Below are 12279 nucleotides of genomic sequence, written 5' to 3' on the forward strand. Positions count from 1 at the left end.
AGAGGGAAAAAACTAACAAAACTGGATCGGCCCGTGGATCTGTTCATTTTTCCGATCCCCGATCCAGCTATTTTGTCAATATCGGGGCCGATATCCGATGTTAATAGCAGATCAGTGCACCTCTAATAAAACCAGCCCTCAATTTAGGAGGGCTTTAATAGGATAGGATAGGAATAGGATAGGGAACTTTAATTAGTTTTACATATTTGCAATAATAAACATATCTTATTGCAGACCACTGACTCCCCCAGTTTTATCACAACTGTTATGACCCGACTTCTCGATTGCATTACATTTCTGATTCAATATCAGTTCGGTTAGGGAAATTTCAGGCCGTTGTAGGAAAAAAAAAATGATCACGGACCCGGGAGGGAGGGGTAATATTCAGAGTAAAACCTCAGATATTCTCTGAAATTAAAGTGGTGAATTTGGAGTTAGAATTAATTGCTTCTCTGCAAAAGTCATCCTGTGGGCCTGATTGGACCCTTTGGCGGGCCGGTTCTGGCCCACGGGCCGTATGTTTGACACCCCTGCTTCAGAGGCAATTCGGTCGGTGCCTAAAAAGTATCGAATTTGCTTCCCAGCCCTATGGGTGGTCATCGTTTGGATTTTAACGATTCTGATTCCAATTCCGATTCTTCCTTCTGATTCCGGTTCTTATCGATTCTTGATTCCGGTTCTTTGAAGGGTGGAGTTGAAACGGGTCACATGCTTATTTCACAAATAAGAGGAAAGTTTTATTTTGATTCAATGGTGGGTTGCGGTTTTACCGCTTTTTCAAGGTAAAATAACGAGTGCTGCTTACTGTGCTCCAAGGCTGCAACACAACAAGCGCCTGGCTGCTACGGAAACCATAACTAGCACATATGAAAGGCATACTATGTAACTTTTCCCTCTTCGGTCCCCCTACAGGTTGTCTCATTGGAACTACAGCTCCCGCGGCTGTAGTTCCACCTGTAGGGGGACCGAAGAGGGAAAAGTTACATAGTATGCCTTTAAATTGGGAAGCGATGATCGGATTTGAAATCAAATCCTCCAAACGATTCCAAACGTTTCCAATAAAGAAACGATTCCACATAGGAATCGGTTCTCGATGCCCAATCCTTCCCAGCCAAATTCAGTGCTGGGTGATTGATTGATTGGATCAATAATCGGTGTCTTCTTCCTGTTGCAGCATCACGATGGGGCAGCTGTACGAGAAAGAGAAGGACGAGGACGGCTTTTTATACGTGGCTTACAGCGGGGAGAACACCTTCGGTTTTTAAAAACAAGAAGCCCTGATCGTGACCGGCCTTACCTGCGCGACGACCCCCACCCACATCTAATCACAGCCCTCACGCTGCCCCTGGAGAAACGGCGGGAAACCCCAGAGCGATTCAGAGCCATGAACGCAACAGAAAGACGGACCGACTGCTCCCCTGACTGGATGAACATAAACAAAGTGCACCGGCGTGTTTGTTCTGGCTTATGTTGCACCAGATCTTTATCATAGATTCAGTTGTGTATAGCATGAGCGTTTTCATTTCAATTATTTGTTTGATGTTTGTTGTGATTTCAGTGTTTTTAGGAGGAACTTTGATTTATTTTTGTTTGTTTTTCACATTTTAAATGATTTGTGTGACTGAGTTTTGCTTTTAGTTTATATGCTTTCCTCTTCGAAGACAATATTTAAAAAGAACATTTAATTTAATTATTTGAAATTAAACTAGGATGACCTAACCAATAAAAAGATTAAAATGAAACCTGGTCGTCGTCGTTTCATTTAACAAAGACCTTAAAAAGAGGACACTACAGGCAAAAAAATCATTTTCCAATTTTGTGGATATTTTGCTTCCATCATAGGCATAATTTACAGTGGGGATGCGGGGGTTACAACCCACCTCATCAAAAATGGCCAGTGCAACCCACCCCAAAAACCTATTATAACTTCCTTTACATACATTAAGACACCATAATATTGTTGCAGAATAATTCACCAGAATGTAGAAAATGATTAGTCTGGCTATCACCTGACCAAGCTCAATCTTTAAAGATTGAACATCAGTCTGAGGAGTCTGCTCTGTATTTTCTACTGCACAAGAGGCGTGATCAACGGGCATAGTTCAAATGACTGTACGCAGTTGGATAATCCTTCAACCAATCAGACCAACGATCCGGGTGACGTACTTTGCAGAGTGACGCGAAAACTCCAGGCAGGAAACGTGTCAACAAACGTGTTGGTTTGTAGCATTGATCAGCGGTTTTGCAGAAGCAGCAATGAAAAAGATTAAAGTGATCGCTTGAGTGGTATTTACAGCCACTCAAGCGATTTGTTTGCTAAACTAAAGAAGCCACTGAGTATCGTCGAGAGGTTAAAAGGAATTGGATTGACGGCCGTGCAAGAGACGGGCTTCCCTATCATCGTGTTAAACCCGCCAATAGCGCGCCAGTTGGATAAGCCAGTCTGTGATTGGTCCCCGCAGATTTGTAACGGAAGCAGGATAGAAAGATGTACAGGTTTCCAGCCTGAGCCAGGTTTACCCAGTCTAGAAAATGAAGTGTTTGACACACAAAATTTCAATTTGGCTCAAAAGTGGAGCTCTCAACCCCCCCTTCACACGCAACTGAGCAACTCTGAACAATGGAGCTCCACCTCGAACGCCGTATCCAGGTTTGTTTTATACATCCGTTGTTCGTCCGTATGACGTCTGTTCGTACGTCCATTCGTCCCATTCTTGTTATCGTGATCGCTCAACAACGCCTTAAAAAAACGTCTTCTAGTTTGGCCCAAACGTCCACCTTGACTCAAAGATGAGACGATCCATTGACACGTAACAACATACTTTCCATTATATTTTGAATTGTCATCTGTGTTTTTCTTCTTCACATAGGCTAAATAAAGGTATATTTCCACCGTAAATTGGTGAATAAGTGTATCAGAATACAGTAAATGAAGTCGTTGATGCTCCAAATTTCCCTGGGGGAGGACACCCCCCCCACCAAAAGGCAGACTCTGGCCAATATATATACAGTGCAGTATACCCACTACAATACATTAGACTACACCACTGAATGGGACCTCATTAAATACTTCATACGCTAATCACACAAATGTCTAACAGGATAAAATGATGTAGTGAAGACATTTTGTATCCAAAAGGTCAACTTTACTCTGATCTCATAATGTTTCTTGTAATTATTCAATGCCATAACTATAACTAACTAACTAAATAACTAGCTATAACTAAGTTTCAATTGTATCAATCTACAGTCACTTCAATAGAAGATAACACGATTTCTTCAGGCAGTTTAAAGCCACATTAATGGGGGAAAGGATCAAAACTGCATGTAAAGGGTTAATTGCATATGCAAAATAAATGTAACTCCAATAACGTAACTGTTAGAATTATCTGGCTCAGTAGTTTTCTTAATTTCACTTCCTCATTTCTTCTACGAAGATCCTGCATACTTGATAAACAGGCAGAACTTCCCTGATTTAGCATTCAGAGGGAAAAGAAAGGAAGCTGTATCTGTTTTTGCTGTAACCCACAAATTCTTCAGAATCGAGCTAGATTTCTTTGACGTCAGGGCCCATCAGGGGGGCCCTAACATCTCCAACAGACATCATGCCACTGATGCAACACGTGTTGATTTTCTTAAGTATTTGACAGATCATCAATTTCTCCTTGAAACAGCGGCCTTCTGGAAGACTTGGAGTTCAGCTTTTCTTTGAGAAAAGAACAAAGAACGGCACTGAAATCATTTTTAAAAAAAGAAGATGTGTTCTGAGTTTTGCCGACCGGATACGGCAAAGTTTAATATATCAACTAGCTTTGCTACCTTCTCCGTTGCTCTATCTATCCTATTGCGTGCAGAGGGAATTTAAAAGACAACCGTTTATCCCGCCCCTCGGATTGAGCCCTGCCAATGGTGAGTTCCCAGACCCAACATCTTGATGTCAGGCTAGGCGGGGCGGGCACTGCCAGCAGTCGGAGTCAAATGACCCATCTGATTGGTGGAGAGCTAACCAGGAAACGGGGAGTGGAATGAGCATGACTGGAGTCTCTCAAAATCTGACGAAAATTTTTTAAACTGACTTTTGTTGATATGAAATGAAGACAGATTCAGCAACTGCACGGCCTATTTCTCTCTTAAAATGTTTTCAGAAACACGTTTCGGTGAACTATTTTAGTACAATATGAGATCGTATTCTGAACGAGCCGCCATGACAGTCTGTCTTTGTATTTCCGGAGAAACCAGACCCACGTAACGCATTCATCCAATCAGCTGCCGGTTTTAATTTTTGGGCGACAATACAGATTAGTGCTGCCTGCTGTTATGGAGACGTATTACGTCTCGTCTCTTCGGTGTGTTCGAGGCACTTTTTTTGACCAACTCGGGGAGACCGATCAGTCCAACTGCCTTTTCTGCTGAGGGTTGGCTGTCTGGTCGGTGTGTCTGGGCCTTTACTGCCCAACGCTGCTGCTCCTGTATTAACCCAGCCCAATCTGCCGGCCATTTCATTTCACCCTGCAGCTCAGGCTGGAAACCCGCACATCTTTCTATCCTGCTTCCGTTACAAATTTGCGGGGACCAATCACAAACTGGCTTATCCACCTGGCGCGCTATTGGCGGGTTTAACACGACGACGATAGAGAAGTGACCAAGCAGCTTCTTGTTTACATTCAACTTGGCGGCCACCGAAGCGCAGCAAACCGTTGATGCCGCTGTCGCTTCTACATCACCCGGATCGTTGGTCTGATTGGTTGATGGACTATCCAATTGCGTACAGTCATTTGAACTATGCCCGTTGATCCCGCCTCTTGTGCAGTAGAAAATACAGAGCAGACTCCTCAGACTGATGTTCAATCTTTAAAGATTGAGCTCGGTCAGGTGATAGCCAGACTAGTATTAACCCTGTGTCTGAGACGCTCCGTTGTTGCGCATGTCTCTTTAACCCTCCCTCCCGAAAATCCCAGTCTGCTCTGATTGGTCAGTGTTTTCGGTATGACATCATACGGAGCTGGTGTGGTAGGAGAGGAGAAAAAAGCTGTTGCAACCCGCACGTTCAGAACGGTGTGAAATGGGGCGCCTCTAGCTCACCCAGTAAGAGCGTGCACCCCATGAAGGCTGAGTCCTCAGCAGCGGCCCGGTTTTGAATCCGACCTGTGGCACTTTGCTGTGTATCTCCTGGCCTGGAAGAATGAAACAGGCATGGGGGACGAAAGAAACATACAGTTTAAGCTATGTACACTTCCCACAACTTCAATATTTGGCAACATATCATGAATGGTACTTCAGATTCAGGTTATTTCAGATAGATTGCTGCAGGGCTATACGTCTTGGTGAAGGTCTGTTGCTGTCATCGCGACGCGTGTATCTCGTAGTTATGGAAATACCATGCACTATGCCATTTATATAGCCAGAATAGTACACGTTTCCAATTATATAATGTTTCTATAGTACAAAATGTTATTTCACTCTGTTCTTATGTGGGTAAGGCCACCGCACATCCAAATAAGTGCCCTTCACGACCCACAGGCCGTCTTCTAAAACCACTTTCCCATGTCTCACCTGCATAAAATATAGTAAAAACACAGATATGTGTGCAATTACTTAGAATACATGGGGTTTACTGCCTGGTCGGGACAAATGCCCCGCCATAGACATTTAGCATTATAGGCTGTTTTGCATCCGTTGCAAACCAACATGCAATGTGAAAGTCTGGGATTGGAGAGAGCACTAAATGCTCTACTGAATAAGCATGACGTTGAACCTTTAGATGAAAAACACTCTTTAATAATAAAAAATAAATAAACTGCTAATGAAGTTTACTTTTGACTATCAAAAATCATTTATCGCCTGTAACTCCGTGATAAAAGGACGTAACAGGAAGGTATTTGGCTGAGCAACGGAGGGTAATATGTTCTATGTTTTGTCCAAATATATATAGGGCAAAATATATATATATACATACAGTACAGTATACCCACTACAATACATTAGACTACACCGCTGAACGAGGCCACGCCCCTTTAGGAGACAGAAGGTGCGTACCGTCTCATACCGTTGGCGCTGCCTGAAATGCTCTATCTTTAGCAACGGTCTGTTATCAAGAAATAGCAGACCGCAGAATGCCTTACAATTCAACCAAGCCATTTAATAATGAACTATAACCACAAATGAATGTAGTAAAATGTACAATATTTCCCTTTGAAATGTAGTGGAGTGAAAGTACAAAGTAGCACAAGTGTAGCAAGACTCCAGTAACAAATGGCTGCCTCAGAAGTGTAATATAATACAGTACTTGGGTAAGCAAATGCACTTGGTTACTTTTCAGCACTTATTTGGGGTTCTTCTGGGAATCACACTCTGCCCACTGCTCTTTCTCTTAAAGACCATCTTTATGTAAATAATCCACCTACGTTCTTTATGCCAACGAAGCAGTTTTCTTCTGCTTCTTAAAAACCGAGGTCGATGTAGTTTCACTTCTCTTTGTTTCCACATTAAATTATTTGTATCTTATAACCAGAATAACAAAGTACAACCACATTTATTGTGAATGAAAAACTTTTTCTTTTTTGTTCTAAGAAATGCTACTGTGCTGTTTCTGGTGGAAACTGAGGAAGTACTAATGTGACCAATACTACTAATGCTTATACTGCTAATCTTACTAATAGTGCTACAACTATTACTACCAGTACTAAAATACTTACACTGTAATATTCTAATGCTAAGATAAGATAACATACAGCTTTATTTAGGGCTGCAACTAACGATTATTTTCATTGTCAATGAATCTGTCGACTATTTTCTCAATTAATGTTTTGTTTTGTTTGGGGAGTTGTTTGTTCTATAAAATGTTCGAAAATGGTGAAAAATGTGGATCAGAGTTTCCCAAAAAGCCCAAGATGACGTCCTCAAATGTCTCGTTTTGTCCACAACTCAAAGATATTCAGTTTACTCACAGAGGAGAGAAGAAACTGGAACAATATTCATATTTAGGAAGCTGGAATCTGAGAAGTTTTATTAATTTTTCTTTAAAAATCACTCAAGCATATGAATCGATTATCAAAATAGTTCCATCCATCCATCCATCTTCGTCCGCTTATCCGGGGTCGGGTCGCGGGGGTAGCAGCTCCAGCAGGGGACCCCAAACTTCCCTTTCCCGAGCCACATTAACCAGCTCCGACTGGGGGATCCCGAGGCGTTCCCAGGCCAGGTTGGAGATATAATCCCTCCACCTAGTCCTGGGACTATCAAAACAGTTGGCTATTAATTTAATATTTGACAACTAAATGATTACTCTAGCACCATTTAACAGACTGTGTGCCTCATATTAAAGTTTGTGGCTGCAGCTAAGAGTGCTTTCTTCATGTCTGCAGGTATATCCAGAGAAATCTAAAAGAGAAAGCACCAGTGGAAACCCCACATTATATTCTGTGTAGAGCTGTTTGCAGAATTGTTTTACACCTTATTATTACCCGCATATTTTCTCTGTAGTGCAGAAAAAAAGTGAGAGAGAAAAGAGGAACAATCTGCTTTCTGAGAAGAGTACGAATGGAAATCTGGAGACATGAGCTGTATATAAAGGAAGCACAGAGCAGGTTTCTAACACAGATCAAACCTTGAAGATTGAAGGCTTTCATCCAAACAGAAGCTCTCCTGTCTCTGAACCATGAAGTCACCGGTGGCTCTCGTACTTCTGATCTGCTTCCTGCATCACACCATGTCTGCCGGTCAGTAACTAAATACTTGATTTCTCTGTGAGCTGTCAGTCTAAAGCCGACCGTACCATAGAAGACTTTGAAAAGACCAAATCAAATCCAAAGACAATCTGTCATAATGTCACTGAGTTTTTAGTCACAGACTATGCTGCAATTCCGCTGTCGCTGAGTTGTTAGAGTTGGGGTGCGCTCCCGTTTTGTCCATCATTTGGTGCAAGGTGGTCATAAAACTCAGTCCCAGCTGTCTTAAGTCAGTCTTTTTCCCCGTCTTTAAGTTCTGACAAAATCGTGTTTGTTATTATTGGAAGTTTGACGTCTTTGTAGTTAAATCTTCTAAGGGTTGGGGATCGATACCAGTACCGATACCAATATCGTGGCATTGTGATACCAGTTCCTTCAACGATACTTTTTTCAATACCAATTTTTAACATTAGACCGCCAATCACCAGCATTATTAGATCTTGGTAGAAGCATGCTGCGTGCTGATTGGCTCACTGACACTGATGAGATTTACTCCTTAGGTATTGAAATTGGGTTTTGAATGACGAGGCATTTTTCAATACTCAATACTTTAGAGGCAATTCGTTCAGTGCCTAAAAAGTATTGAATTCGGTACCCAGCCCTAGATGTGACATGGTGTCAGACTTTAGTCTTTTCAAAGTCTCTTCAAAGTCTTCTAGTGTTTGGTAGGCATCAGATTTTACTACCCAGACTTAAAACGTCCGATAATATCAAACAAGTTTGATTTTGTCGGAACTTAAAGACGGGAAAAAGACAGCTGGGACTGAGCTTTATGACCAACTTACACCAAAAGTGGTTGTTGTAAGGTTGGCTTCAACTGTATTATTAGTATATTAGTATTAAATGTGTGTGTCTGTGTGTTCACAGGTCCGGTCGCATTGCAAATGCTAGAGGGTGAATGCTGTCCACGTTACAATGAAATACGTATTCCTAAAAGTCGCGTGAAACACGTAGAGATGACCCCGAGTCACTGCACACTAAAAGCAGTTGTGTAAGTATACATACATGTTCATTTTGCCATGCAAAACTTGCAACTAGGGCTGCAACAAACGATTATTTTCATTGTTGATTAATCTGTGGATTATTTTCTCGATTAATGGATTAGTTGTTTGGTCTAAAAAATGTCAGACAATTGAAGATTGTGTTTCCCAAAGCCCAAAATGACGACCTCAAATGTCTTGTTTTGTCCCCAACTGAAAGATTTACACTTTAAGCACAAGTATACCTGAAGACTGCTGGTTTTCAGTGTTTCCTTCTCTTTCTAATGAAGTACAATATCTGTGTTTCTTACAGATTTACAACTGTGTGTAAGAAGTTCTGTATCGATCCTGATTTGCAATGGGTGAAGAACATGTTGATCAAATTTAAGGATCAACCAGCTGTCACTTTCAAACCCCAGAAGTATAAACAATGTGCAGAAAAAGTGTGAGAATGGTGTTCCTTTGTGTGTCATGATCACATGTTTTTATCTGCTTTATGTACACAGACAACTTCAACTTATAAATCATGATTTAATTTTATATTTGCTTCTGTTTACTTTGAAAACAAAGTCAAGTTAAGGAAATCAGGTTTCTGAAATGAGATTGGTTCAACTCAGACACCAAAATGTAACATTTTATGATTTTTTTATTTAATGAATTTACTGTCAGTCAGTGATCCTAAACAATTTACTTAAAATATTTTTTTATATTTCAAACACAGCAGCCATCTTCTAAGATAATAACAAGAGGTTCTTCTGCACGTGACTGAAATGCGGATATGTATTTTCACTGATTGCAAGAGAATATTTTAAATGTAAGTGCTGCCCCTTTCAGAATAAAAGCTTTATTTTTGTATGTAATGTTCTGCTCTCTTTATTATTTTGGAGTCCACGAGTCAAAAGCCAAACTGAGCGAGACACCGAGTGTCCTTCAGTCTGCTCACTGAAGCTGTTTAGTATTTAAAATAAATAAGAAAATATAAAGTTTAGATGGGAAAAGACCGCTGCAACTTCTGTGTGAATACAGCAGTGGTGAAAAGAAATGAAGTATACATTTACTTAATACTGTTCAGTAGAAGTTTGAGGTACTACATTTTATGCTTTTTTATACTTGTACTCCACTACAATTCAAATAAAAATATGTTTTTTTACACCTAATTCAAAAACTTAGTTCCTTTGCAGATTCAGGTTAACAATACAAAATATAATGAACATATTACGATGTATTATTAAACTGCCCAGCAGTATATAAAGTCATTAAAATAAGCTCCACATGCTATTTCAACATTAAAGTGATTGACACATGAATGCATCAATAATTATTATCAATAATAAAAAATATTCTGAAATTAGTACAATGGGTACTTTTACTTTTGATACTTTAAGTACATTTTGTTGCAAATGAGGCAGGACTTTAAGCTTTAGTGTGTAACTTTTTCATATTAATGAACGTCTGTTACATTCAAGCCGTCGCCAAATGAGTTGCTACAAAGCTAATTAAGACTATCAGCTCCACACAACTCTCTCTGTATCTCTCAGTATGACTATGTTCAGAAGATTGTGGCGTCCGGTGACTTTCCCGCGCAGAAACTCAGGTGAAGATAATGACCTCTTCTGAAGAGTCATCATGTTTTTTTAATCATCCGTGTCCTCCTTGGCTACTAGCAACTGTGTGGAGGAGGGGGGCGTCACGGAAGGCTTGTATCATGTGGACGCTCCAACAGATTTGTTGTCATCACTTAGAATTCCTCATGAGGGAGACAGAAACTACGCACTATAGCTCTAACAGAGTATTTCTACGCTGTGGTATTGCTATTTTTACTAAGTAAATTATCTTAGTACTTCCTCCGCCTCTGCAGTACAGGGCTGTGTTTTGGTTGCCATGCAAATATTCGTGCAAATGTTTTAAATTTCCATAATTATGTAAATGTTTAATGCAGGTGAACTTCTGTGTTGAGCTCCAAGATTAAAACCTGTTGAGGCAGAGAGGGGATTTTTGATATCTATTTTCATCACTCCATAAATCAGAAAATACTGTCATTTTCTATACGTTTTAGGTATACATTGTTACATAAATCCAGAAATGAATGAGATCTGAACAAAGCCCTGTGTAAAAAGCCTCAGAATATAGATATGAATGAGAGTGGAAAGTTTGGTGTGTGTAAGTGCAGCTGAAGTGGAGATCTCTGGCTCAGAACAAAACCTTTAACAATTGTAAAATGTTGCAGAAACTACAGGTGAATATGATAAAAGAAATATGTAACTAACAGATATCACCATGAAACGTGATTACTCACATTAAGATAATTATTCTTTGTATTCCAAGTTTCCTGAAATGTTTTTTTAAATATGACAATTAGACATTATATAACACTCACTTTTGTTGAAGTTAGGTGAATTCTACAGACAAAGTAGACAAAGTGTAGTAAAATAAACATCTAAATGTGTATTTGTATGTGTTTTTTCCCCAGTAGTCTGAAAGAAGACATGTTATAGAAGCAAAATAGCCCAAAAAACTCAAAATTGAAAACAATGTTTTGGCCTGTAGTGTCTACATTTAACTGGTTGTATTTTGTGTTGAAGTTATGAAAGACATGCAAATCAGTCCTGTAATCTCCTTCCTACGTGTGAGTTTGTGCTCCAGTCTGAAGGACAGCAGGGGGTGCAGGATGGAGGAAGAAGAAGAGGTGGTGGAGGAACAAGAACAAGCGCCTGTTGGTGACTTCTCAATGTCTCCATTGTTTGTGGTTTGAGAGGAAGCAATCGTGCCAGCAACAGTGTTTTTAAAGAAGTTCTGCAGAGACAGAAAGAGGCTCTTCAAAAACACTCCATCTGTCTCTCCAAACACCGACAGCAGGTGTCAGCGTGAGTAGAGTTTGTTGGTTTGGTTATAAATGCATCAGTGGACAAACTGATAAATATTCAGTTTAGCATTTGAGCTGCAAATATTAATCAATAAGTTGTTAGCTATTAAATTAATCGCAAACTAATTTGATCATCGATTAATCGTTTTGAGTCATTTTTCTGCAATTAAAAGTAAAACTGCTGTTTGTGTCTATCCTACTGTCTACTTTATTCCCCTATAATGCCCATATTTAATGCTGTATTTTTTTAAACATCCATCCATCCATCCATCAATCTATCTATCTATCTATCTATCTATCTATCTATCTATCTATCTATCTATCTATCTATCTATCTATCCATCTATCTATCTATCTATCTATCTATCTATCTATCTGTCTATCTATCTGTCTGTCTATCTATCTGTCTATCTGTCTATCTATCTATCTATCTATCTATCTATCTATCTATCTATCCATCTATCTGTCTATCTATCTGTCTATCTATCTATCTATCTATCTATCTATCTATCTATCTATCTATCTATCTATATATCTATCTATCTATCTATCTATCTATCTATCTATCTGTCTATCTGTCTATCTGTCTATCTATCTATCTATCTATCTATCTATCTGTCTATCTATCTATCTATCTATCTATCTATCTATCTATCTATCTATCTATCTATCTGTCTGTCTATCTATCTATCTATCTATCTATCTATCT

At 39.7% G+C, this 12279-nt stretch overlaps 2 protein-coding genes across 2 annotated transcripts in view; both read left to right on the top strand.

The window, feature by feature from the left end:
* Positions 1-1363, top strand: part of LOC144520925 (gamma-aminobutyric acid receptor-associated protein-like 2) — a 7820-nt gene extending 6457 nt beyond the window's left edge. The window contains exon 4 of the mRNA XM_078255055.1: positions 1175-1363. Coding sequence (XP_078111181.1) covers positions 1175-1265 — 91 coding nt within the window. The 3' untranslated portion in view covers positions 1266-1363. The remainder of the gene's footprint in view (positions 1-1174) is intronic.
* A 6207-nt stretch (positions 1364-7570) lies between these two features.
* Positions 7571-9562, top strand: LOC144523038 (C-C motif chemokine 13-like). The gene is made up of 3 exons (XM_078258323.1): positions 7571-7718; positions 8595-8718; positions 9021-9562. Exons 1-3 carry the CDS (start codon positions 7658-7660, stop codon positions 9154-9156), a joined length of 321 nt encoding a protein of 106 aa, XP_078114449.1. The 5' UTR covers positions 7571-7657; the 3' UTR covers positions 9157-9562.
* Positions 9563-12279: the final 2717 nt, after the last annotated feature.

The sequence above is a fragment of the Sander vitreus genome, chromosome 1 (assembly GCF_031162955.1).
Source record: "Sander vitreus isolate 19-12246 chromosome 1, sanVit1, whole genome shotgun sequence".
Lineage (NCBI taxonomy): Eukaryota > Metazoa > Chordata > Actinopteri > Perciformes > Percidae > Sander > Sander vitreus.